This window comes from Tamandua tetradactyla, chromosome 12 (assembly GCF_023851605.1).
Source record: "Tamandua tetradactyla isolate mTamTet1 chromosome 12, mTamTet1.pri, whole genome shotgun sequence".
NCBI lineage: Eukaryota > Metazoa > Chordata > Mammalia > Pilosa > Myrmecophagidae > Tamandua > Tamandua tetradactyla.
Genome location: NC_135338.1, coordinates 92,881,674 through 92,907,132, shown reverse-complemented (window position 1 = coordinate 92,907,132; position 25,459 = coordinate 92,881,674). Strand labels below are relative to the sequence as shown.

The 25,459-nt window shown below is 43.7% G+C and overlaps 1 protein-coding gene across 4 annotated transcripts in view; it reads left to right on the top strand.

The window, feature by feature from the left end:
- The window catches only part of SV2B (synaptic vesicle glycoprotein 2B), a 119,033-nt gene that overhangs the window by 40,426 nt on the left and 53,148 nt on the right, over positions 1-25,459 (top strand). For all 4 annotated transcript variants that reach the window (XM_077124121.1, XM_077124118.1, XM_077124120.1 and 1 more), the window contains exon 2: positions 3,710-4,566. In XM_077124121.1, the coding sequence (XP_076980236.1) occupies positions 4,026-4,566 (541 nt within the window). In that variant the 5' untranslated portion in view covers positions 3,710-4,025. The remainder of the gene's footprint in view (positions 1-3,709; positions 4,567-25,459) is intronic.

Sequence of the window (25,459 nt, the reverse complement as noted above, 5' to 3'; positions counted from 1 at the left end):
AAGAAACTGAGGCACAGCGTGGTTAGCAGCTTGCACATACACAAGCAGTAGGACATGGCAGGCAGGATTGGAACCCTGAGAAAGTAAGTGGGCATTCCTTAATGAAATGGGGAAAACAGAAGCGCTCAACAGTGATTTCCCTTTGCTCCACTTCCCTTGACATTCTCAGTGGCTCATTTAGCAGGATCATGGGTGGGGAATTAGTTTTGTTCTGCCTCTTTCTGCCATACAAGTTTCAAGAACTTTTTCCTGAGTGGTATTTCCCACATTTCTTTTTTTTTTTTTTCACTTTTTTTTATTAATTAAAGAAAAAAAAGAAATTAACACAACATTTAGAAATCATTCCATTCTACATATGCAATCAGTAATTCTTAACATCATCACATAGATGCATGATCATCATTTCTTAGTACATTTACATCGATTTAGGAAAAGAACTAGCAAAACAACAGAAAAAGATATAGAATGTTAATATAGAGAAAAAAATAAAAAAAATAATAATAGTAAAAAAAAAGAAAAGGAAAAAGAAAAAAAAAGACACAAACAAACAAACAGACAAACAAACAAAAAAAACCCTATAGCTCAGATGCAGCTTCATTCTGTGTTTTAACATAATTACTTTACAATTAGGTATTATTGTGCTTTCCATTTTTGAGTTTTTGTATCTAGTCCTGTTGCACTGTCTGTATCCCTTCAGCTCCAATTACCCATTATCTTACCCTGTTTCTAACTCCTGCTGGACTCTGTTACCAATGACATATTCCAAGTTTATTCTTGAATGTCGGTTCACATCAGTGGGACCATACAGTATTTGTCCTTTAGTTTTTGGCTAGTCTCACTCAGCATAATGTTCTCTAGGTCCATCCATGTTATTACATGCTTCATAAGTTTATTCTGTCTTAAAGCTGCGTAATATTCCATCGTATGTATATACCACAGTTTGTTTAGCCACTCTTCTGTTGATGGAGATTTCGGCTGTTTCCATCTCTTTGCAATTGTAAATAACGCTGCTATAAACATTGGTGTGCAAATGTCCGTTTTTGTCTTTGCCCTTAAGTCCTTTGAGTAGATACCTAGCAATGGTATTGCTGGGTTGTATGGCAATTCTATATTCAGTTTTTTGAGGAACCGCCAAACTGCCTTCCACAGTGGTTTCACCATTTGACATTCCCACCAACAGTGGATAAGTGTGCCTCTTTCTCCGCATCCTCTCCAGCACTTGTCATTTTCTGTTTTGTTGATAATGGCCATTCTGGTGGGTGTGAGATGATATCTCATTGTGGTTTTGATTTGCATTTCTTTAATGGCCAGGGACATCGAGCATCTCTTCATGTGCCTTTTGGCCATTTGTATTTCCTCTTCTGAGAGGTGTCTGTTCAAGTCTTTTTCCCATTTTGTAATTGGGTTGGCTGTCTTTTTGTTGTTGAGTTGAACAATCTCTTTATAAATTCTGGATACTAGACCTTTATCTGATATGTTATTTCCAAATATTGTCTCCCATTGTGTAGGCTGTCTTTCTACTTTCTTGATGAAGTCCACATTTCTTTTTGAAATTGCAAATCTATCATTTCTGGTTCAGCACATTTTTTTTGCAGAGCCCTCAAGATGGAAATAATCCACCAGGTCTCAGGCAGTCGGCATTCTTCCTCCTTTTGTATGGCACTCTGCAAACACCTGGGCTGTTAATAGATGATTTACAGTCCTCCTGTGGTGCCTAAATGGATATCATCAAAACTGATTTAGATATTAATCTGAAATGATCCAGGCCAGCATATGGTCGAATATAAATTTATTTATGGGGGATGGTAAAAAATCTGAAAGTGTCAAGTGAAAACTGGTTCTTAAATAAATGCTTCTCACTTGTTCCCATGCCACTGCATCTCAAAGCTTAGTCACTGGGATAACTTGCCATATTTGTTGGCTGTGCAGAGTTCCAGGCCCTCTTCCCTACTCTGCAGGTTCAGGATCTGCAGAAGTGGGGTCCTGGAATTTGCCTTTCTAATGTGGCCTCTGAGTGGTTCTGGCACACCCTGCAGTTTGAGAATTCTAGTCTCTGGCATCCCCACCGAAAGAAAATGGCATTGTGTTGTCCCAGTCAAATGAGTCCTAGAGCTGGATGCTCTCCGGGGCTGAGAAGGAGGAAAGCCAGCAGGCACGTGCTGTGGCGAGAGGAGGGTGTCCAGCAGTCACGGTGAGCCCAGTTGGTTGCGAGGCCGCAGCTGCCGAGATTGGGAAAAGCACAGTGCAGATTTCAGTGGTGGCAGTGAGGTTGAGAGCATGTGTATTTGTCTCATCGGCAGTTGGGTTGAACTGGGAAGCACATTGGCAGCCCCAATGTGAAGGGATCTGAGCAGCCATCCATGTCAGAGGGTCTGGCAGCCAGGAAATGGAGATGGAGTAGGGAGAGTAGTAGGGGCTGGGGCAGGTCTCTGCTGCTGGGGGTTGGGGGCTGCTCTGAGATATTGGACCTTATAGCCCCTTGGGAAGCTGGTGGGAAACTCATTCCTGAGCCTGAATGCAGCCCTTCTGCATACTCTGAGAATCTCTTTCCAAAGCTCCCCAGGTGGTCTATTGTGACAGCTGGTCAAGAGCTGGCTTTGGGGTCATTGGACCTGGGGTTAGAACTAGCTGTGGGAGCTCGACATTGTTCATTAGTAAACCCATCTGAGTCACAGCTTCTATATCTATAAAATGAAAATTCAAATGCTTTTCTTTTTTCTTTTCCAGGTGTTGTGAGTATTAGGGACAAGGGATGCAACAAACTCAGCCCAGTTTCTGGTACACAATAGGCATCCTTTAATGGCAACTCCGAATCCTCTGAGAACTGAGATTTTCAGAGGGTGTCAGGGTGTCAGCCAGCTGCATAGGAATCAGCAGAGGATCCAGGATTGGATTTGGGATAGAGGATAGGGTCTAGGCTACAGATGATACTGGGCCCTGGTTTCCAGAAGGAAGGAAAAAGCAACAATAACATCAAGGCTTAAGAGTATTTATCATGCGTATCAGGCATTATTCTAAGCACTTTACACACAACCTTATGAAATCAGTACCATTGTTAACCCCACTTTGCAGATGAGAAAATTGAGGTTCAGAAAGATTCATGAACAGTCACACACCTCTCACATAGCAGAATTGATCCCTTGTTCATGCCCTTAACATTTGCCTGGACGTTTAAACTAAGCACAGGGTCAGAGCCCTTGAACTGCAGTGCTGAGTGCTGAAAGCAAACTGGGCCACAGGAAAAATGGTCTTGGTTTTTTCATTGCCATAAATTTCTAGGTAAAAAATTGTACAACCACTTCATAACAAAGTTAGAAAAGCTGGCATTTTCACAACAGAACCCGAGCTGAAATAAATCTCCACTGTTGCCAAGGGATTGATAAATCCTGACAGAGAATCCTTAACACAGAATTCTGATACTGAAAATCCTAGACTATTTTATATTTCATTCTTATGTAACATTTGGCCCCTTTCATGGGTTAATCAAAGCTTCAAAAGGCCTCCCTCTTACCGCTTTCTCCCTCTCCCTTCCCTTTCCCCTGATCTAATCCTTATTCATTTGATATGAATCCAAATGTCTAATCAAGATTTCCTCCACTGACACATGAAGCATTGGCATTAATAAATATATATATTGAATTATGAGAGTATATTTTCAGAGTTCTAACATTTTGTGACACTTTTCTTCTTCGCTTCTCTGTTCTTCCAGGGTATGACCTCCAGTAGCAGAACAATTCAGGCCAGTAATCAAGCTGCCCAGTCCTGCTTGCACCTTGTCACAGAAAACAGCTGGACCCATTTCTAATCAACACTTCCCAATATAATACCTCTCGGTCACCAGAGGAGACCAGAGGAGAGTTTGAAACTTTCTAAAGTCATCCAATAGTTACTGAATGCAAAGGGATATTGAGGTTGCCTCTGCTCAAATCTAGTCTATTTGGTTGACAAAGAGGGGAGAATATAGGTGTCACTTTCTCCCAGGAAGTCACATGGACAGATTCTGCATTTAAGCCTCTGCACACACGATGGATGATGGTTATCGAAGCAGCTCAAACCTCTACCGCGGTGCGAGGGATATAGCTCGAGAGGTGACCAGGCCGTCCCAGCACCAAGCAATGGATGACTACACATATCAGGATAACTATGGGGCCTACGCCCCCAGTGATGGCTATTACCGTGGCAACGAGTCCAACCCGGACGAGGATGCGCAGAGTGACGTCACAGAGGGGCACGATGAGGAAGATGAGATCTATGAGGGCGAGTACCAGGGTATCCCTCACCCCGACGACATCAAGACCAAGCAGACCAAGATGGCGCCCTCCAGGGCAGACGGCCTCCGGGGCCAGGCAGACCTCATGGCCGAGAGAATGGAGGATGAGGAGCAGTTGGCCCACCAGTATGAGACCATCATCGATGAGTGTGGTCATGGGCGCTTCCAGTGGACTCTCTTTTTTGTCTTGGGCTTGGCACTGATGGCCGATGGGGTGGAGGTGTTTGTGGTGGCTTTTGCCCTGCCCAGTGCAGAGAAGGACATGTGTCTGTCCAGTTCCAAGAAAGGAATGCTGGGTAAGTGCAAGTTTCCAAGGATAATTCTCTTCAGGGTGTTAAAATCCTGAAGAGAGAGGAGAAATAAAATGTATGTAGCACGTACCTCTCTCAGGCACCTTAAATATATCACTCTGTGCCCTTGCAGAGTTATGTTATACCCATCTGCAGTTAAGGAATTTTCATTGCAGAGAAATTAATTTGACTTGGCTTAAGTTTACACTCTTAAATAGTGAAGCTTGTATTCCTACCTGGGTATGTCTAGCTCTTTATTTGTTTGCCATATCTTGGTGCCTCTTTGAAAGTCAGATTTCTTTAAACCATCTTCCGCATCCCAATGACATAGAAGTTTTGTGAGTGTCAGGCCAGAGGTCTCTTAAACTCGGTGCTTCCCTGTGTCTCCTTCGTGAATCCAATAGTGTCTGCTCCTGGTTTCTCATGACTGTGTTAGCAGGCTGAATGGCACGTGCCTGGGGCTGTGTCATGGGCTTGCATTCGCCAGCAGAGCCCTGCAGACTGGGGAGAACCATTCTGTGCAGCACAGATGGATTCCTCAGGGTAGAGGACCAGCTTTGCAAATGCATATGAGACTATCACCAGCAGAGCCAAGCACCAGACAGGACTTGAGGCCAAGAGGATTTTGTGAAGTCAGAGAAAGGATGGGCATAGAAAGTGTGGTATAGAAGAGAGTCATCATAACATAGACACGCGTTCATCTTGGCTACTAAAAATGTCTTGCAAAATATATTCACTTCTAAATTTAGAGAATTTGTGCAATCGACTGTTCAGCAGACATGCAGTTATTGAGAACTTACCCTGAGTCAGGTTCTGACTCAAGACTGAGACATACTTCTGGACCTCAAGCGCTCAAACCCTAGCCAGCAACTTAGATCATTCATTTAACAAATATTTATTACTCCCATGTGTTAGTCTCTGTGCTTAGCTGTGGGAAAACAAATCTGAACCAGACACAGTCTCTGTCCCTGAAAGAGCTTTTACAGATAGAGGACAAACAAGAATTAAACAAATAGAAACAGAATTATTTAATTACCATAGCAATAAGCACTATGAAATACCTTGGGCAATTCTGGCACTAGTGCCTGTGTTAGAGCATGGGTTGGCAGACTTTTGCTGTAAAGGACCAGATGGTAAATCTTTTGAGCTTTGTGATCTCTGTTATAAACCCTCCACTCTGTGGCTGCGGTGAAAAGCAGTTGATAGGTAATGAATGGACGTGGTTGTATTCTAATAAAACTTCGTTTACAAAAACAGGCTGTGGGCTGGATTTGACCTGTGGACTACAGTTTGCCAGCCCCTGGTTTACAGCCACCACACATTCTTTCTGAATAAGATTGGGATACAAAATAAAGAAAATGTGAGCATAAAGAATTCTCCCTGGGGGCTTAAAAAATTGTTTTTAACCATTGGTGCTTAACTAAAGGGTTGTACAAAATGGCCAGAACTGTGCCAGATATGACCATTTAGGAACCAAGAAGGAACTGAGTGTGTGTATATATATATATATATATATATATACAGAAGAAATGACAGAAGCAAGGATATCAGTCAGAGTTGTTAAACTCAACTGAATTATATATATATATATATATATATATATATAAACATATAAAACTAAACAATATATTGTTTAAATATAAAATATATTCTATATTCTGCTAGCTTCATTTAAATCTGAATAGTAGATGTTTTTAAAAGGGCAACCCCCTCCAAACAAAACCAAACTATCCCCACCTGATCTAAAAATTTCCAGGACATTAATTTGTTTTGTGGTGTTCCCAACTGAAATCTTGGCCCCAAATTGGCAATGTCAGTATTGATTTCATGCCCTGCTGGTTTCCCTGCCACCCCCGTGCCGCAGCCTCGTTAAAAGAGATGCAGATTGGCTGCAGTGCGGGCTCCCAGGATAAATGCAGGAGGTCCAGGGAACGGGGCCTTATCTGGAGAGAGCCCACATTTGTGCAGCTTGGCTTTCAGTGCTTTCATTAGGAAGACACCGAGAGTCAGCTCAAGAGGGCCCCAGAGATGGACTTAAATGCCCGCAGGCTTCGTTTATGGTCCGGGATGAGTGTAGAGGTGCCTCTGGGGAGGTAGGCAGGTGAGGGCTGGCCCTCCCCCATCCTGCAAGGCAGTCTTGCATGTGACCTGCATGGTAACCATGGAGGTTAGAGGATTTTATACACAGGAGGAAACGGGCTCAGCGAGCTGAATCTAAAGTTACACAGCTAGTAAGTGCCGGGACTGGGGCTAGAACCCAGGAATGTCTGATTTCAAAGTCTGTGCTCATTCTGCTGTATCGTACAGCGTGTCTGTGGGAAAGAGGATATGTCCTTGGGACAGGCCTTCTCTTCACACCATCGGGCACCCCACAGATTGTTTGGAACCCTGCAGATTGCCTCTAGCTGAGAGGAGCATGGTGCAATGAAAAACGGTGTGGACGCTGGAGGCTGACCGCAATGGTTTGGCAACGGCTGAGCCATTTATCAGCAAATGCCCTTGGGCAGATAACTCCTCTAATTCTCAGTCTTCTCCTCTGTGGAGAGAGAACAGTAACACATTTGTTGTGAGGACTAATGAGATCATGCAGGTAAAGCAACTGGCACTGGCTGCCTCCAGAGCCACCGCTGGTTCTTATTGCTTGGTGTTCTTGTGACCTCCCAGTGTTCCTTCATAGTGAATGGGCAGCGGAGAGATGGTCCTGCAGCCTGGGCCCTAGAGCAGGCCGCCTGGGGTCTGTTCTGCCGACTTTGAGGATGGTGACCTTGGGAGAGGACCTCCCTGTGCTTTGGTTTCCTTGTCTGTGAAATGGAGATAATGGTATTTCTCTCATGGGTTTTTGCAAGGATTAAATTGGTTTCATGCATTTTCCTTGCCCAAGACCATGCCTGGCACATAATTGGTGCTCTGGACATCTTAGCTCTTGTTGATGTTGAGGTTGTTAGGATGCTAAACAGCTGGCTTGGTAATGACAAGCCCCCCGAATTTGGACCTGATGTTCTCAGGTGACCTTACACATTCCTTCCACCCAAAAGTGTTTGTTGACAGCATTTACGCCCAAGGGGTCTCACCTTGGCTTGTGAAAAGTCCCTTGCTCTTCAAATGCTATCCCAGCTCGATCTTTCCCTTTCCTCTTTCTTTGCTTTTGAAAGAGACTCTCTGAAGGTGATGCCTCCAGGTAGGTTCCCAGTAGATGCTCAGTGATGTGGAAGAGAATGTTCCACCCCTATCCTCAGCTCTCAAGTCATAGACTGCTTTGTTATTTTCTTCCTAGAAGTAAGTGGATTAATTCAGAAAATAAAAGAAGTGTCCTTCAGCCAGTTAACAGAAATATCTGGATGCCTCTGTGCTGCTTTTCTCAGCTTTTACAAGTAAGAGAGTCTGGTTCACCTGAGCGCTGTGTTGTAGTGGGTCACTTGCCTAAAACTGACTCACTTGGAAAAGAAGAAGTCTGTGAAAATGTTTCAGCATCGAAGACCCAGCCTTGCTTCATATCAAGCTGCTGGTTCCATTCATTACAGGGAGAATGTGTTCGTTTGTTACTTAAACTGTCCATTCCTTATTTAAAATAATGGCTGAACATTATCACATGCCCGGCACTCTTTTGGTCTAACACAAAGCAGACTGTTGTGGCACTTAGGGAATTTCATTCCAATAGCAGAAATAGAGACCCCAGATGAAATATAAAATGCATTTGGACAATGCAATATTCAGCATTGTCACCTTATTCAGATACAAAGAAAGGTGGAATGTTTCAAATTAGTTAAGCTGAAAACTGAGGCCATCAGAAAAGAGAGTTTGTTACTCAGAGGTCTTACAGCTGGTTTCAGGTGGCAGAGGGTGGGATGGGGTGGGGTGGGTCACTCAGGGATGGGAGCATGCAAGCAGCGCAAGAGGGGCCGTGGGTGGGCTGGGGCCTTTACTGTGGCCCAGGGGTGGAGATTGGAGGATTTCCAGCGGGAGGCAAGGTTTGGTTTGTTTAAACCAAACACATGCGAAAAGGGAAAGGGACTTGGGGTGGGAGGGTGTGGGGTCGGGAGCTAATCATTTGGGACCTGCTCTGTGTTCTGGGTGAGGTGTGTGGGTGGTGGGTGGTGGCTGCGGGTGAGTTTATGCCCCAGAGCTGGAAAGCTGCTCATTCACTGGGCCAGAGGTCTGTGTGGAAACAGGTAGCTCAGCCAAAGTAGTGCAGATGCTGAGGCAGCGGGCAAACAGTTCTTGATAGTTATGACGCAGAGTAAGTGGGATAGAGTTTGGAGGCTGGAAGGTTCTAGAATTAGGCAGCTTGTTTTTCACCCGCTCTTCTATCTTATGGTTGTGTGGCCTTGGGCTAATCTGGAGGCTTCCTTCTGAGATCCCATGATTTTCAGCGGCTGGTGAATGAATCCACATTTCTATTTATCCTCCTTTCAGGTAATGTTTGTGCGTTTTTTAGGTATATGTTAAAGGAAAAAGTTACCCAAAGAAATGGCTTTAAAAGTAGGAAGTTCAGGGCCGCCTGGCATGTTAAGTCATTGGGTTCTTTCAAATGGCGTCAAATGGAATGGGTGGCAGCTCAGAGATCTGTTTCCTTGCAGCTAAGATGGCATTTAATATTCACATATTTGATACATGGACACCAAAGTTTTCCCTTCACTGTAAAAATGTTCCTTCACTGGGAACTGGGAGCTATTTCCCACCTTCATGCTGATGAAAAGAGCGCCCCGCTTTTAGGGTGGAGTTGCTGTTTCTTCCCACAGAGTTTTGATTTCCTGGAAGGGTCTTGTTGCTCAACGTGCATCTTATCTGCTGTTGTTTCTGTTGCCATCGGCAGTGGGAAGGCTCCAGAGTTGTTTGTGTCAGGCAGTGGTTTCCATCTGAACAGGAGGCACTGGGCTCAGTGTCCCTGCCCTCTGGAGGAGGAGGTGACAGTGTTACAGGGGGCGGATTTGTTAGAATACATTGTGAGTTGCATTTCCATAGCAGCCCTGAGATGGATGATTACTCTGCTGTCATGAAAGATTGCCCTTTAATTGTCTTCTATGCAAATCCTAGATGAGCATCAGGGCCTGACTGAAGGGCCACTGTTTCTTTAGCTTGAATCCAGAGTGTCAGTTCCTGGAAGGAGGAACTGCTGTGTGTTCCAGGGCCTGTACAAAGTACGTGCTCAGTAAACCTTTATGTATCACCTTGAAAGCAAACGTGATGGCGAAATTCACCACTGAATTTTGTTTTTCTTTTAACGTATTCCTTTTTGTATTTGATTTATATCCATCCTTATTTATGTATTTAGATCACAGACTTCTTTAGAATCAGATGAAATCTAAGTGTTCCCTTCAGAGCCTGCAATGATTAGTGTATATAGGAGTGTGGACTTGATGCCACAGCCATTGGGGAGCTGTTTAATGGGAGCCCATTGAGTGCCTTTGAGGAAGGCAGTGAGGACGTGAGACCTGTGATTTAGAATAATCCTAGTCACTACATGAAGAGTGCACTGCCGGGGAGAGATACTAAAAACGAGAGGCCTGCCAGGAGGTTTCTGGAGTAGTCCAGGGGAGAAATGTGCAATTCCTGGGCTAGGATGTAGACATCTAGATAGAATGTAGAGGTGCTTAGTGATGCTGGAGAGCCCTGGAAGTTCTCAGAGAAATCGAGAGCTCGACCAAGGGCTCAGTTGCAGGAAAGAATTCAAGGACAAGTCAGTGTGCAAAGTCAAATCGTTTAATAAGCTCGAAGCTGAAGAGCCCTGGGGATTGTCTGCTGGGTACCACAGAGCCTCAGGAGTTCTAAGCTTGATGCTAGAGAGCCCTGAGAATTCTCAGAGAATTGGAGACCTTGCCTGGGGGCTGACCCTGGAAAGGTTCTTGACTTAGCTGCTGGAAAGAGCTCGAGGACTAGTCAGTGTGTACAGACAAAGAATCCAAGGACTAGTCAGTGTGTACAATTCAAAACTTCAATGCCTAGGGAAAGTACACGCTTGAAGGGGGTACATGTGGACGTTCTCCAAAGGAGGAGTAGCAGTCTGAGGTCGGGGTCCTTGCATTGTAAAGTCTTGGAGGGGCCCTTCCCCTCTGGCTGTGCTAATAAGGGATTGATCAGCTGCACTTTCCATTGGTTCTTTCCAGGCACCGACCTGAGGGCTGGGTGTGGGTCGCCTATGTGTGCTTGTGCCAAAAGGAACCTCTTGTTATGGGTCTTAGGGTCACTTCCACCTCCCTCCTTTCCTGTCTAACCTGCCTCACTGGCAGAATGCAGTAGAGTAGTAGAGCTACCGGTAGAAAGTAGACATAGTAGAAGCTGTTTGAGCGTTTTTAAAAATTGAGATTTTTATGTAGGAATTTAATATACTTCTGCTGTAATCATCATTTTTTTTCTTATAAGACATGCAAGGAGGAGAACGTTAAGAGATCTACATTTTTTCTACAGCTAGGTGTGTTTCTTATAATAAGATCAGTGAATTCATAGTCAGTGGGTTGACTATTACAATGCTGCCAAGTAAATTCAGTTTTCTGTAATAAATATGCAATGAATAAAAACAATTTCCCATACCAATCAATCAAACACCAAGAACAAGCATCCTAGTCTCAAGGTTAAGAATTCTTTCAAAATTAACCATTGGGATGAGAAAAAAATCTTGCAAAGAGAACTTATTGTAAATAAAATGCTCACATTTATGATGTGGGATACAGACCAAGTATGGATTTGGTTTTGGATAAGACATTTTCCCCACTTGTGTATGGCTCTTTTTTTGTATGTGCCTTTCAACTTGTACGTAAAAAGATAGGGCCTACTGCAGTCTCAAAGGCACTTGTGTCAGCAACTTCAGGTTATTAACTCCTTGCTGGAACTTAGGGTTTCTGGGTTTTAACTTTGATTTTAATCAAGATTGGATCAAAAATTTTGGAGCTTGTATGTGAGTGTTTGTTTAGTTTTACCTGGAGTAAATCACGTTGTTTGGAGAGAGATGTGGAGATAGAGAGAGAGAAGAGAGAGGAAGGAGAGGGCAACAGAAGGTGGTACTTCGCTGCTAGGGTTGTTGGGAGAATTAAATGAAATCCCCCATGTCACCGTCCAGCTCAGGATCTGCACACAGTAGGTCCACAGGCTATTCTCATCCTACCCCTCTGACCCAACTGCAAAGCCTTGTGTTTTAGCTTCTAACTTCCTTTAATTTTAGTGTTATCTCCTTTCTACTCTGCTTGCAGAACATCTTTTTGGCACTGAGGGCTCCGACTTGAAGGGTTTTGCTCCCCATAGTTCTCTCACATGCTCCTGAGGACTTTGTAAATAAAAGATGTTGTTAATGGTTGATTCACTGATTTTCAAAATAAAAATGTACCCATTATTTATTTATATTTACCCCCTATATTTATATTTATTTATATTTTTACCCACCGTGATAAACTTCATCAAGGATTAAAAACAGCTTATTAGGCTCTTTTTCTATGTATTTGAAAATACGACCTACAGACCATGGAAAATACAACAGGAATGAACTGGATGAATTCTCAAGTAAACAGGTACATGTACTGGAGTGGAGAGGGAAGTTGCAGGGTTGGGCATGGGGGCGAGGAATATGTGAGAAGCCTTTGACCTCAGTGGCACAGTTTAAGGGGTTCAGACTTGGATCTTCTATAGAATCACATTGGACTTTGTTCTGGTTTCCAATTGCTGCATATCACATGAATAAAACACATACTCCCCGAGAAACCCAAGCCTCCAGAACAACGTCTGTGCTCATGCCTCTGTGGTCTGGGCAGGGCTGGCTCACCCCTGCTCCACTGGGCACCAGCAGGGTGGGAGGAGCTGGAGGTTGGTGACTGGAATCTTCTGAAGACTCACCTGATCAGACTCATGCCTGATGTCCAGGCTGGGAAGACTCAGATGGCGGGGGCTGGAAAAGCTGGGACCCCTTTGGAGCATCTCTCTCTAGCTTTATGTGGTCTCTCGACATAAGCTTTCCAGCATGGCGGCTTCAGGGTAGTTGGGTTTCGGACACGTGTACTTCCAAGGTGTGTATCCCAGGAGAGAAAGCCAGGCAGAAGCTGCTATGCCTTTTGTGACTTAGCCTCAGAAGTTGAACAGTGTTACTTCCCCTGCATTCTATTTATTGAGGCTGTCATAAAGATCTTCCAGTTTCAAGGAGATGGAAACTAAACTCCATATCCTGATGGCAGAGTGGCAAGGTTCTGAAGACCAGGTGGGATCAGAAATATCACTGAGCCATTTTTAAACAATACAATCGGCTATTTACTTACTTTTTTTTCTGCATGGGCAGGCAGTAGGAACCGAACCCAGGTCTCCGGCATGGCAGGTGAGAATTCTGCCTGCTGAGCCACCGTGGCCCACCCTACTTACTTTCTTTTGAATCAATCCTTTTTTGAGGCCCCTCTGGATCAGGGTTTCTTGACCTTGGCTCTACTGACGTTTGGGGCTGGAATTCTCTGTTGTTGGGGCATAGTCCTGAGCATTGTAGGATACTGAGCAGCCTCCCTGGCCGTACCCACGAGATGCCAGGAACACTCCCCTCCCAGATGTGAGGACCAGAAACATCTCTAGATGTTGCCTCCAGAAAGACCAATGCTCTCGTTGAGTCTTCTCAACCCTGGCTGCCCATGAGAATCACCTGAGGAGCTTTTTGAAAAAGCCCTAGGAGGCCCTGCCCTAGAATAATTAAGTCAGAGTCTCTTATGGGTGAGCTGTGGGCATCTGCATTTTTTAACAGCTTTCCTCATTGTTCTCTTAGTTAGCCAGGTTAGAGAACGGGGGGGGTGGGTGGGGGTGGTGGTGGAGGGGGGGGGGGTGGTGGTGGTGGTGCACCCACTGAGTCAGCAGGTGCTGCGAGATTCCAGGGGTTTTGCTTCACAGGCTGTGTGGCTGGGAGCACTGTCCCCTGTGGCTTCCCTCCCCTGTTTATGATGATGGAGGATGGCACAGACCTTGACCAGCATGAAAAATCATCATTTTTATATTTGCATAGTACTTTACAGATATTCAACAACACTATTATTGGATTTTTAAATGACCCTGTGAGGTGGTCAAAAGTGATTATTTCCAATGTCCTTGATGAGGGAAGGATTGCCCAGAGTCCTTAAGTGGTGTCACTCGTGTTCATCATGGGTTACATTTGGAGGTTGGAATATTGATTTTTCATGTACAGATATCTTCCTAGAAAGCAAAAGAAGCTACATTATTTCCCAATAATCCAGGTATAATCTCTGTTACCCTTCCTCCAATTTAAAAGCAAATTTTACATATTATACAGCCACTATCACCAAAAAAGTCATAACCTGGTAAGCATTTACTTTGTGTTCACCTTGCATTAGGTATTTTGTAGATGTCATTTCTAATTTTTATAACACCCTGCAAGGTAAGTCTTATTTTCACCATTTTACAAATAAGAAAAGTCACCTTCTGAGAAGTTAAAGTAACTTGTATAAACCACTCAGTAGCAGGTCTAGAATTTGAAACCAGCTGCTCCTTTACCATGCAGCCCCATTGTTGAAAAAAATTTTTTCCAGGTGCCCATTACATATATTATGGACCATGGAATTTAAGTTCAGCAAAGAATGTGCTGAGGACCAGAAAATGGTGAGAGACAGATGAAAAGGCTATAGGTGTTCATGAGGCTGAAGAATTGTAGGAGCTGGAAAGACAGTGATTAAGTAAGGCTTGCTAGCGGTTAGTCCAAGAGGGCGATGGGACATATAGGGATGTCTACCAGAGGCTTCCGGGCAGTGTTTTTATGCCTAATAAAAGAAGATGCATTGGAGAAGAGGTGTTTTCTTGCCGTGATCCCACTGCCTTCCTCCTTAGAAAGCCTTTATGGGAGGATGTAGAGCACATTCTTTGCTGAACTTAAACAGCCTTTTATGCGAAATGCATAACTCCAATGGCATGTGACTGCACAGTAGGCCCTGGGCCTCCGCTGCTGTGCTGGAGGGTCAGTGACAGCCCATTTCTGCAGCTGAGAGGGTGACATAGTCCCTGCCCAGCCAGCTAGAGTAGAAAAGCCAGGTGCCTGCTTCGCCAGCTGTGGGGACCACAGGGATCCCTGAGGCACAGACTGTCAGTCCAAGACAGGCCGTGCAGGGAGCTGAACTACAACACTGCCATCTTCTTGGATCAGGCAAGGAAAAGGATCCCAAGGTATGATCCTTCACTGTGCTCAGATTAGAGCCGCAGAGGCACGAAGGGCAGCCCTGAGCTCTTTGTATCAGGAATAGACATGTAGGTCCTCAGTAGATTTCATGCCTGCAAAGTAAAATGGCCCTTTGTAGGCCAGTGGGCGTAAAATCCCTCTTTCTTTATAAATTATTTGCAGTAAGCCCAGACGAGCTGGTTTTCATTTTGCAAAGGATTGGTTTAGTTTCCAGAGAAGGAAGTTTGAATGTCGCAAGTATGGGCAGGGCAGGGGAAGAGGGTAGTGGGAGTCGGGTGGTCCTAGGACTGCAACAGGCTTTGATGTACCCCTATGCGGTTGGCAGAACAGACACCTTCCTCACCATGTGGGCTGGCCTGGCTGCTCAGATGCAGTGGAGCCAGCATTTTGCGTTCCACTGCTGGAGATTTTGCTGACTCAGAGGTGCCCTATCAGTCTCTGCCGGTGATGTGCAGAAAATAACCCAAAGAAGTTTTATACTTTTTTGGCCTCTCTGCCTAACCTTGGTTGCATCCTAGAAAGGAAAGTCTTTTCTTTGAACAGAGATGTGATAACAGATTATAAGGTGTATTAGTTAGGGTTCTCTAGAGAAACAGAATCAACAGGGAACACTTGCAAATATAAAATTTACGAAAGTGTCTCACGTGACCATAGGAACGCAGAGTCCAAAATCCACAGGGCAGGCTGTGAAGCCGATGACTCCGATGGATGGCCTGGATGAACTCCACAGGAGAGGCTCACCAGCCAAAGCAGGAATGGAACCTGTCTCCTCTGAGTCCTCCTTAAAAGGCTTCCCATGATGACATTTAGCATCACTAATTGCAGAAGACACTCCCCTTTGGCTGATTACAAATGGAATCAGCTGTGGATGTAGCTGACGTGATCATGACCTAATCCTATGAAATGTCCTCATTGCAACAGACAGGCCAGCGCTTGCCCAATCAGATAAACAGGTACCACAACTTGGCCAAGTTGACACCTGTCCCTAACCATGACATAAGGTATAAAGCATTAGTTACAGCAGTATAGAATGATCTAATATTAGAAATGAAAGGGATGAAGGAAGTCTTCTAACATGCCCTTCATTTTAAACTTGAGGAAACTGAGCCTCAAGGGAGGAAGTGACTTGGTCAAGGTCACTTGCAAACTCCTGACTTCTGGCATAGAGCTCTTTATACGAAGTTGCCTTGCCTTTTGCTATTAATGATGGACCATACAAATTCATCAGATGAGTTTTTATCTATATCCTTTCTTTTTTGGAGAGGCAGCATAAGAGGCATTTAACTGCTGGCAATGTTGGCAGTTAAATTATGAAGACTGTTAATGGTTATCAAGAATTCTCAAAGAAAGTGGTTCCAGAGTTGGTCCAGTGACTCACTGCTGTCAGGGCACAAGGTTGGCATCTCTCTGATTCTCTTTGCCTTTCCCTCTTGGCCACAAGATGGCCATCAAAGCTCTGAGCTCTACATCCTCCCATAAAGGCTTTCTAAGGAGGAAGGGAGTGGGTTCATGGCAAGAAAACACCTCTTCTCCAATGCATCTTCTTTTATTAGGCATGAAACATTGCCCAGAAGCCTCTGGTAGACATCCCTATATGTCCCATTGGCCTCCTTGTACTAACCACTAGCAAGTCTTACTTAATCACTGTCTTTCCAGCTCCTACAATTCTTCAGCCTCATGAACACCTATAGCCTTTTCATCTGTCTCTCACCATTTTCTGGTCCTCAGCACATTCTTTGCTGAACTTAAATTCCATGGTCTATAATCATAATCACTTTCTGTATATACCATCAATTTCTTTGTTTTTATCGTGCTCCCCAACCCCAGGTATATCCAACTCTTCATCCAATCTGCCCCATGGCAGGTGAGCATCTCAACCATTCCCACCTGTCTTACTTTAAATTCATGTCCAAGAACTTCAAGAGGGTCCTTCATGCTGCCAGCCACTGTCTTAATTTCCCTAGTTCACCCACTCTCCTATCATGACTGTTTTATACTTTATTCACTCTTCTCCAGTTCCCAACGTCTCCTCTCCATTCTCACTGTCAGGCTCATGAGCTTGTTCCTCTTTCACCGAGAAAGTAAAAGCAATCAGAAAAGAGCCTCCGTGGCTCCTCCACCACTTCCACCTTCCTGATTATTGCTGTGCCTCCACCCTTACACCTGTTCTTGAGGAGGAACTTGGGGGTGAACCTGTACATTTTCACACCAGGTTCCATACCCTCTCCCTGCCCCAGAACATTTCTCCTTCATGGTTTTTCTCTGTATATGGAAACTTTCCCTTCAGCACATAGACATGAAACGGTTTCTCCATTCTTGATGCCACACACTTCTTTTCTATCCCCTTTTCAATAAAAATCACTGAATTCAACTCCTCACTTCCCATTCTCACTTGAACCCATTTTGATCATGATTTAGTCCTGACTACTTTAGAAAACTATTCTTGTGTAGAGACCAGAGACATCTATCAGTAGTCAAAACTCACTCTTGGTTTTTGACCTATTAGCAGCAACCGTCCCAGTTGATCACTCTCTCCTCTGTGATATTCTTTTTTTGACCTCTAGACTAGTGCTGTTTCCTGGTCTTCCTGCTGCCCCACTGGCCACTCCTTGTTATTCTCCATTGCCTTTAAACCCCCTGCCCTTCAAACTTTGGGATGCTTCAGTGCTTAGTCTTTGACTCTTTTCTCTGTTGTTAGCCTTCTGTTGGGGATTTTATCTAGTCTGTGGCTTTAATGTCATCCATATGCCTTCCTCTTGAATCTGCTTTGAAAATATATCTAAAATCCAGTCCCTCTTGCCACTGCTCCCTACCACCCTTGTCCACGCTCTCAGCGTCACTCAACTGGAATAGTTGTAACGGCCTTCTAACTGGCCTGTATGATTCTGCCCGTTGGGGAGAGGCTAGTGTGGATGGGTGGATGGTCAGGGAAGGCTTCTCTGAGCATAGGCTTGAAGTATGAGAAGGAGCCATCCATGCAAAGATCTGAACAAAGAACATTGTAGGCGGAAGAAAGAGCTGTGTGAAGGTACTGAGGTGGGAAAGAGCATAGGACATCAATATTCAGGTGGTACTCAATAAGTACTAATAAGAAAAGAAATAGCAAATTAATAATTATCATAGGAATAGAAAAATTAAGAGATTTTACCCATGAGATGCATTTTATTTTTAAAAATGTACTCGTTCCTTACATAATATCACTAACATGAATCTCTATTATGCAATGTTCTCAAATAGTGGATGAAAATGATTGACTAGAACAGTGTTTTTGAAAGCAGATAATTTTGCATAAAAATCCATACTTCTGGCTCTTTTTTAAAATGTAGGGTCTGTATTCTACATGATAGCATTTGGCTGAAGTTAGGTAGTGAAGTTAGATTAGATGGAGCATAAATTCCCCAATTTTCCATATCTTCACCATTTCCTGTTATGCACCTGACCTCCTTCACTCATCTGTATTATTTTCCTGGGTCCTATAGGCATCTAATTTTGCCATCTGTGAGTCAGGAGTAACAAAGATTTTTACCAGTTTGCATATTTGAAAGGACTCAAGACTCCACTGATCATATTCAGATAAGCCTTTCTTATGCAGGCAAAGGTTACAGGTGGTAGAATCCTTGCCTTCCATGCAGGAGACCTGGGTTTGATTCCCGGACCATGCACCCCACCACCCCACTCCCAAAAAGGGCAGAGTTTACAGAGGGGCCAGGGAAAGAGTATAGGCAGGCACTGGAGATGCAAGATGTGTCCAGGTCTAAGTTCCCCAGGGTCTTTTAAGGCCACACAAGGCCATAAAAATGTCCAAATTAAGACACCAACAAGAGATTACATTCATTCAAGAAAGGCCAATGAAGTTCAAGGTATCCCTCTCAACTGAAAAGGCACATGGCGGACATGGTAATGTCAGCTAGCTTTCTCTCTAGGCTTCTCATTTCATGAAGCAACCCTGTGGATGTTTTCCTTCTTCATCTCCAAAAGTCTCTGGCTGCGTGGCCTCTCATGGTTCTTGTGGCTCTCTCCTCTCATGGCCCTGTTGCTCTCTCCAAAATCCTGCCTCTTTTAAAGGATCCCAGTAAACTAATCAAGACCCACCTGTAATGGGTGGAGTCACACCTCCATCTAATCAAAAAATTAATACCCACAATTGGGCGAATCACATCTATGTTGATATAATCTAATCAACTTTCCAACGTATAATATTGAATAAGGGCTAAAAAAAATGGCTGCTCCCACAAGATGGATCAGGATTAAAAAATGGCTTTTCTGAGGTTCACAAAAGATTCAAACCAGCACACTTTTCAAAGATCAAGCAGCCTGTTACAGTCTTTGTACTAAAAGGGCACTACATTCTGGAAGAACTAATGTGACATAGGTCTTGAGTTTGGCTCTGACAATAACTAGCCCTATTACTTCACCTGCTTCGTGTAAAGCTCAGCCTTTGACCATGTACTTATTTTAAGGTAGCCAAGCTCAGTTCCCACCCTCTTAGTCACCAGCTTGCTGGGTTCTTCCCTGACCCACTACTTCCCTTCATCCCTTCTTTCAACTTGTTTATTTCTGTTAAAGCATGAGTTTTTCTGTTTTTTTTAAAGCAAGGGACTAGGACTCATTCATCTCCATGCCCTTACCCCAGACTCACTAACTCATAGTTAGTGAGTTATAATGAAGCTGAGCAAATTTCCTCATAAATATTTTGGCTCCCTCTCTTGATCTTTTATCAACTATTCCCATCTCAGTTTCCAGCTCTCAACCATGCTCCATGGGCAGCCTCCTATAATCCACCTGGACTGATCTGAAATTCATTCATTCACAGTTCTAACTCTAGAAATGACCACAGTGGCAGCTATAACGTGGTGTTTAGGGATGTGGTTGGGGCACTGCTGAGTTTCCACTGGACAATGTTTGGATCTGAGGTGCCACAGTGCCCAGAGAGAGCTATTGGAAATGTCACACTTCCACTGGCTGTAGCCGGGTGACACTTTCTCTCACCAGAGCCTCACCTGCAGTCAAGCTGGACCCGAAGTACCAAAAGGAAAAGGTGGCATGACTAAAACATCTCTAATGTGGTAGTGAGTGAATATGGCAATTTCAGGGTTCTCAGAGTATCCTCAGGGAATAATTGTTAATGTCTCTTTCAGACCGAGGGAAGATTAAGAAGAGGAACAACTTTCTTTTCTCAGGCTGTTGTAAGCACCCACTGGCCAGAAGCCTCATAGTATCCTGAGTAGGGGCACATGGTAGGGGCTTAACAGATGGTAGTCCCCCTGTCCCTTCCTCTCTCCTTTATACAATTGTTTCCAAATGTCTGTGTGACATTTAAGAAGAGTTCCATCTTTCAATACATTGTGAAAATTAACCCACTTCCAGAGATTCATTCACTTGTGTTTATTGAACACATAAAAGACTGAAAAATTCTAACACAGTTATTGCCAGGTTGGTTCCTACCAGACAAAAGATGTTCAAGCCAAATCTTCACTGTGTGGAATCCCTAGACCCCCAAAAAGTGTTTACTCATCTCAGATATTTCCAAAGCATCCAGATGTTATGTATAAACAAAGCACCAAGCAGATTTATCCAATGCATCTGAATTATAAGGATGTGCAAATAGAAATGAGGTTCTTCCATGATTTAATACCAAAGTGAGACTTCTCTAGGGGATTCCCAGGTAGCTTGGTTTCTTGGCTGCTAAAACTAGTACCATACAATGGGTTTGGTTTAACCACAGGAATTTATTGGCTCACAGTTTCAGAGGCCAGAACGCTTGTTTCCTCCCAGGTTGGGATCTTTTGGCTGGTAGGCAGTCTTTGAGCTTCCACTTTATTGTCATGTGGCAATGAAGATGGCAGAGTTTTTCTCCTTTGTCCCATGGGTTCCATTGACTTCCCACATCAGGTTATTCTTGTGACTCCTCTTTGGACAATTTCCTTTGCTTCTAAGGACTTCAGCAGTATTGGATTAAGGCTCACCCTCATGCAGGGTGGCCATAGCTTAACCAACAACATCTTCAAAGGTCCTGTTTACAAATGGGGTCGCACCCACAGTATCAGAGGTTGAGACCTGAACATGTGTTTTATGAGGTACATGATTCAGTCCCCAACACAAAATAAGTTAAGCCTTCATCACATTTCCTGCTTTGTGGACCTGGGGATCCAAGACTCTGCCCTGAGAGGATATCACATGTCAAGATGGCATATTTGGTTGAATAACAAAGAAATGAAAGGAGAGTGACAAAACTATCTATTAGAAATGGTATGTGGAATGGAAAGAGTTTAGTTGGGAGATGCAGGCTTTATCCCTGTAATGGGATACAGGGATCCCTTTACATACAGTCAAAGAAAGATTTGGATGGTTGCAGGAGAGGGGAACTCAGAATCCTCCCAGTGTAATTAACGTACTTCATTTCTCTGTCTTTAAGCGGGGGATAAAAAAAGAAGTTAGAAATGCCTTCCTTGGCCATGGTTAATGGGTGGATAAGGAGATCCTCTGTCCAGGGCCCCTTTCCTTTGGCACTGCCACCGCACACCCGCTGCTCCCTCATCCTGCTGCCTCTGGCACTGAGAGGGTATATTCTGGCTGTATGAAAAGCGTCTCTACAGGTGCTAGAGGCTTGCGATGTGTGCCAAATTTTCTGGAAGGAAAATTGTCAGTGTTTCTAAAAATCACAAACTTGTTCACTCCCTTTGATTCTATAATTCCATTTCTTGGTATCTATTCTGAGAAAATAACCAGAAATGCAGACAAGGACATATGCCCAATGATGTTCTTTGCTGAATTATCAAGTTAAAAAAAAAACAAAAAACAACAACCATTAAACTTCCAATACAGAATGGTCTTGTTGTAGTTTGCTAGATGCCGGAATGCAATATACCAGAACTGGAATGGCTTTTAGAAAGGGGAATTTAATAAGTTGCTAGTTTACATGGAAATGTCCAAATTAAAGTAAGTCTGTAGAGAGGTCTGTTCTAAGGCATCCAGGGAAAGGTACCTTGGTTTAAGAAGGCTGATGAGGTTCAGGGTTTCTCTGTCACCTGGAAAGGCACGTGGCAAACATGATGACATCTGCTAGCTTTCTCTTAAGGCTTCTTATTTCATGAAGCTACCCCGGGAATGTATTCTTTCTTCATCTTTAAAGGTCTCTGCATGGGCTCTGGCTCTCATCATTCTGTCATCATTCTCTGCTCTCTCAGAATCTCAAGTCCTTTCCAAAATGCTTCCTCTTTTCAAGGATTCCAGTAAAGTAATCAAGACCCACCTGAATGGGTGGAATCCCATCTCCCTCTGCTCAAAAGTTCTTACCCACAGTTGGGTGAGTCACATCTCCATGGAGATGACCTAATTAAGTTTCCAACCAAAATTATTGGGTAGGGGTTAAGAGAAATGGTTGCTCCCACAACATTGATTAGGATTGAAACATGGCGTTTCTAGGGTGCATAAATCCTTTCAACCTAGCGCAGGTCTCAACTCACAGTTGTAGGTATACAGACATTGGCAGAGAAGGATAAAACATGCCTAACAACAGCTGTCATTGACTGGTGATATGAAGAATATTTGTTTTACCCTCCATACATTTAAAAAATATTTTCCAAAATATGGAAATGAGTATGAATGATTGTATTATTTCATTCATTTATTGAACAAATATTAATAGAGCAACTACTACATGTCACTCCATGTATAAGTGCTAGAGACCCAGTGGAGAACTCTACCAAACAGAACAACAGCTCCTGATCTCCAGGAGCTGATGGTCAGAAGGCTTGAAAATCCTGAACAAATAAATATATGATAGCAAACAGAGATATGTGCTATGAAGGAAAGGAACAGTCTGCCATGGAAAGATTAGCAGGCATGACCTAATTGCATTTGGAACAGGGGTCAGCAAATTACTGCCCACAGGCCCTGGTCTGTTTTTGTTCTGGCATTTTAAAAGAGTTGTACAAAAAAGAAGGAGGAGGAGGAGAAAGAGGAGAAGGAGGAAAAGGAGAAAGCAAAGATGAAGAAAGCAAAGAAGATGTGGCAGAGACCCTATGGCTGCAAAGTCAGATATATTTACAATTTGGTTCTTTACAGAAAAAATTTGTTGTCCTCTGGTTTGGAACATCATGGAAACCTCTCTAAGGAGACGTGAATTTATGACATGTAAAGGTTAGTCAAACAAACAAATAGGAAGATAGACAAATATATAAATAAAAAATGCCTCCTTCCCCAGGTTTTGTTAGAGGAAACTTGAAAAATATTTTCGATCAAAGAAACCTCTTTCCTAGAACCTGGCTCCTTCTCCAGGTAAGGTATGAGGAAGGCACACATTCCAAGGGAAAGAAGTTTCTTCCGCTATTCTTTATCCTTTCTCAGATGCCTTTGGTGTACGGTTGGTTTGATTTTAAAATACCTCTAACTTATTTTTATATTTCTAATCCTGTGACTTTCAAAGCTCGCAGCCAATTTTAAGCTGCACGGCTCATAATGGTAATAGCAACTTTAATTAATGTGCGTTTAGTTTGGTGCCAGGCATCCTGCTAGCTGCTTTACATCTACTCTCCTCTTTCATCCTAACAGCTCTGCAAGATGAGCGTTATCTGAATATTACAAAGAAGGAACAGTGATCAGGGAAGCTAAAAGCCTGGCCCACAGCCATGCGCCTGGTGATCCTTGAAAACTCTGGAAGCAGGACACCAATCCAGATGGATTTACTCCAGAGGCTGAATTCTTTCTTTCCTTGCGTTGGCCACAGGCAAGCTCCTCCCCTCCTTGAGGAGGGACCTCAGATTCCTTTGTGTTAACACCGATTTAAAAGGTCTTCCCGTTCCTCAACCCCCTTCATCACCCTCCTGACTCTGCAAGTGGCCATTGGGGTTTTTAAATTCCTTTAAAAGCTCCGTGGTTGAGGAGGAAAATTCCCTAATTGTGGCAGGGCTTGGTGAGTGTAATTGAAGGATGGCTTTCGAGCTTTCTAACTTGTCCCTCTCTGCTTCACGACATAGTAATTGTTGATAACTCTATTGCACTCTAATATTCCAAATTTATTGTCTTAATTTCTTCTGCTAAAGACAACTTTTAAATGAGTTTAATAACGCAGCTATTTCAGAGGCATCATTAAGTTCGTACTTCTCTTCCCTAGTGGATTAGGGTCATTTTTCCTTTATTCCTCCTTTTTCTAGCTTGCAAAGAACCTCATTTTAAGGCACACTTCTTGTTCTTTTTAGTACCTCCCCATTGACTAGGAGAGTAAGATTCAGTAGCAAAAGCACCAGTCCCAGCCAAGCCTCTGGCCAGCAGCATGCGCAAGTTACTGACCTTCCCTGGGCCTCAGCCTCTTCATCGTGAAAGGCTCAGGGTTTGTATTCAGTAACTAAATCTTGATATTTTTCAATTTGCCAGTGTGTCCCTATCAGTCAGAATTCAGAAATCATACCAGTTATTTGAGCAGAAAGGATTTAATATAAAAATTATTAACTGGGTGAATGAAAATGTTTTTTAAAATGTATCATGGTGGTAGCAAATGCAGGGAGCAGCTGCCACCTCTAGGGCTGGGGAAATAAAAGGGAGAGGTAGGAATTATTACAACCAAGAAGCTCAGACAAAGTGCTCCATGGAGCCGAAACTCAGACCTTCGGAAAGGTGTCTGAGGTGTCTGGCTGGTGCTGGGTGGAAGAGGAGGGCAGGACATGAGGTGGCTGCTACTGTGTTAGTTAGACTGCTCATTGGATCCAATTGAAAGGAATTACTGCTGCCCTGGGGAAGAAGTATTCCTGGGGTGAATCTGATAGGCACAAATCCTTTTTTCCTTCTCTACCCTTACATCCTCCTCTGGTGCCTTCTATTGGCAGAGCCTAACAGGAAGCAGCTGGCAAGTAGACGAGTCTGCTGTGAACAAAGTAGGGTCTAGAACGTGGCTTTGGAGCTGAGAGACAATAGTTTAATAACTGGCACGGTGTTCCTTGCTGTGTTTGCAAACTGGTGGCCTAGATGCGACTTTTGGCCTGTGGCCACATGTGGGCCAAAGACATGGCTTGTGTGGCCCTCATATATTTGTGTCTGGGCTTCTGCTGCTAACCTGAATGTCTCCTTCCTGGGGAAGCCCACTTATTTCATGATTAACACTATTTTTTTTTTAAAACAAGAAATGAATGGAAAGGCAACTTGGAGATTATCTAGTTCAGTAATCAGTTACAAAGACTCTTAGAGGGTGGAAAGTTTTCCAGGGTGCCCAAGAAGGAATGCTCAAGGATAAACTGGTGGCCCTGCTCTGTCCACGAGGATGGTGAGATATGGAGATACGCTAGTGGAGAGGCTAAGTCTAAAATCTAGGGGCGAAAGACTGAATGAAAGAATGATTCCTCTACAGAAATATCGAGTCAGCCCTCGCATTGTTCAGCCAGCACTTTCTCAAATGCAAATTGAACTCACCCTACTGATCAATTTTTCTGCTTGCCCGTGCCCACCCAGGCATTTAAGTGTGTCTGGGTTTATATTTTTGATCTCAACATCTTCCTGGGAAAATCCATAAAACTTCATATTTCATGATATACACTATTTTTATGTTTTAAAAAATAAATGGATGGGAAGGCAGCTTGGAGATGATCTAATTCAGAAAATCAGCTTGGAGTGATGGCACCCTGACTGGGCAGGAGATTTTTTTCCCCAAACCACAAAAACCAGTGACTGAGGTCTTCAGATTCCAAGGCTGGGATTATCGCCACTGCCTCTTACTGTGTTTGCAGGAAAATGGGCGGACTCTGGGTAAGGAAGTGTGACCCATTG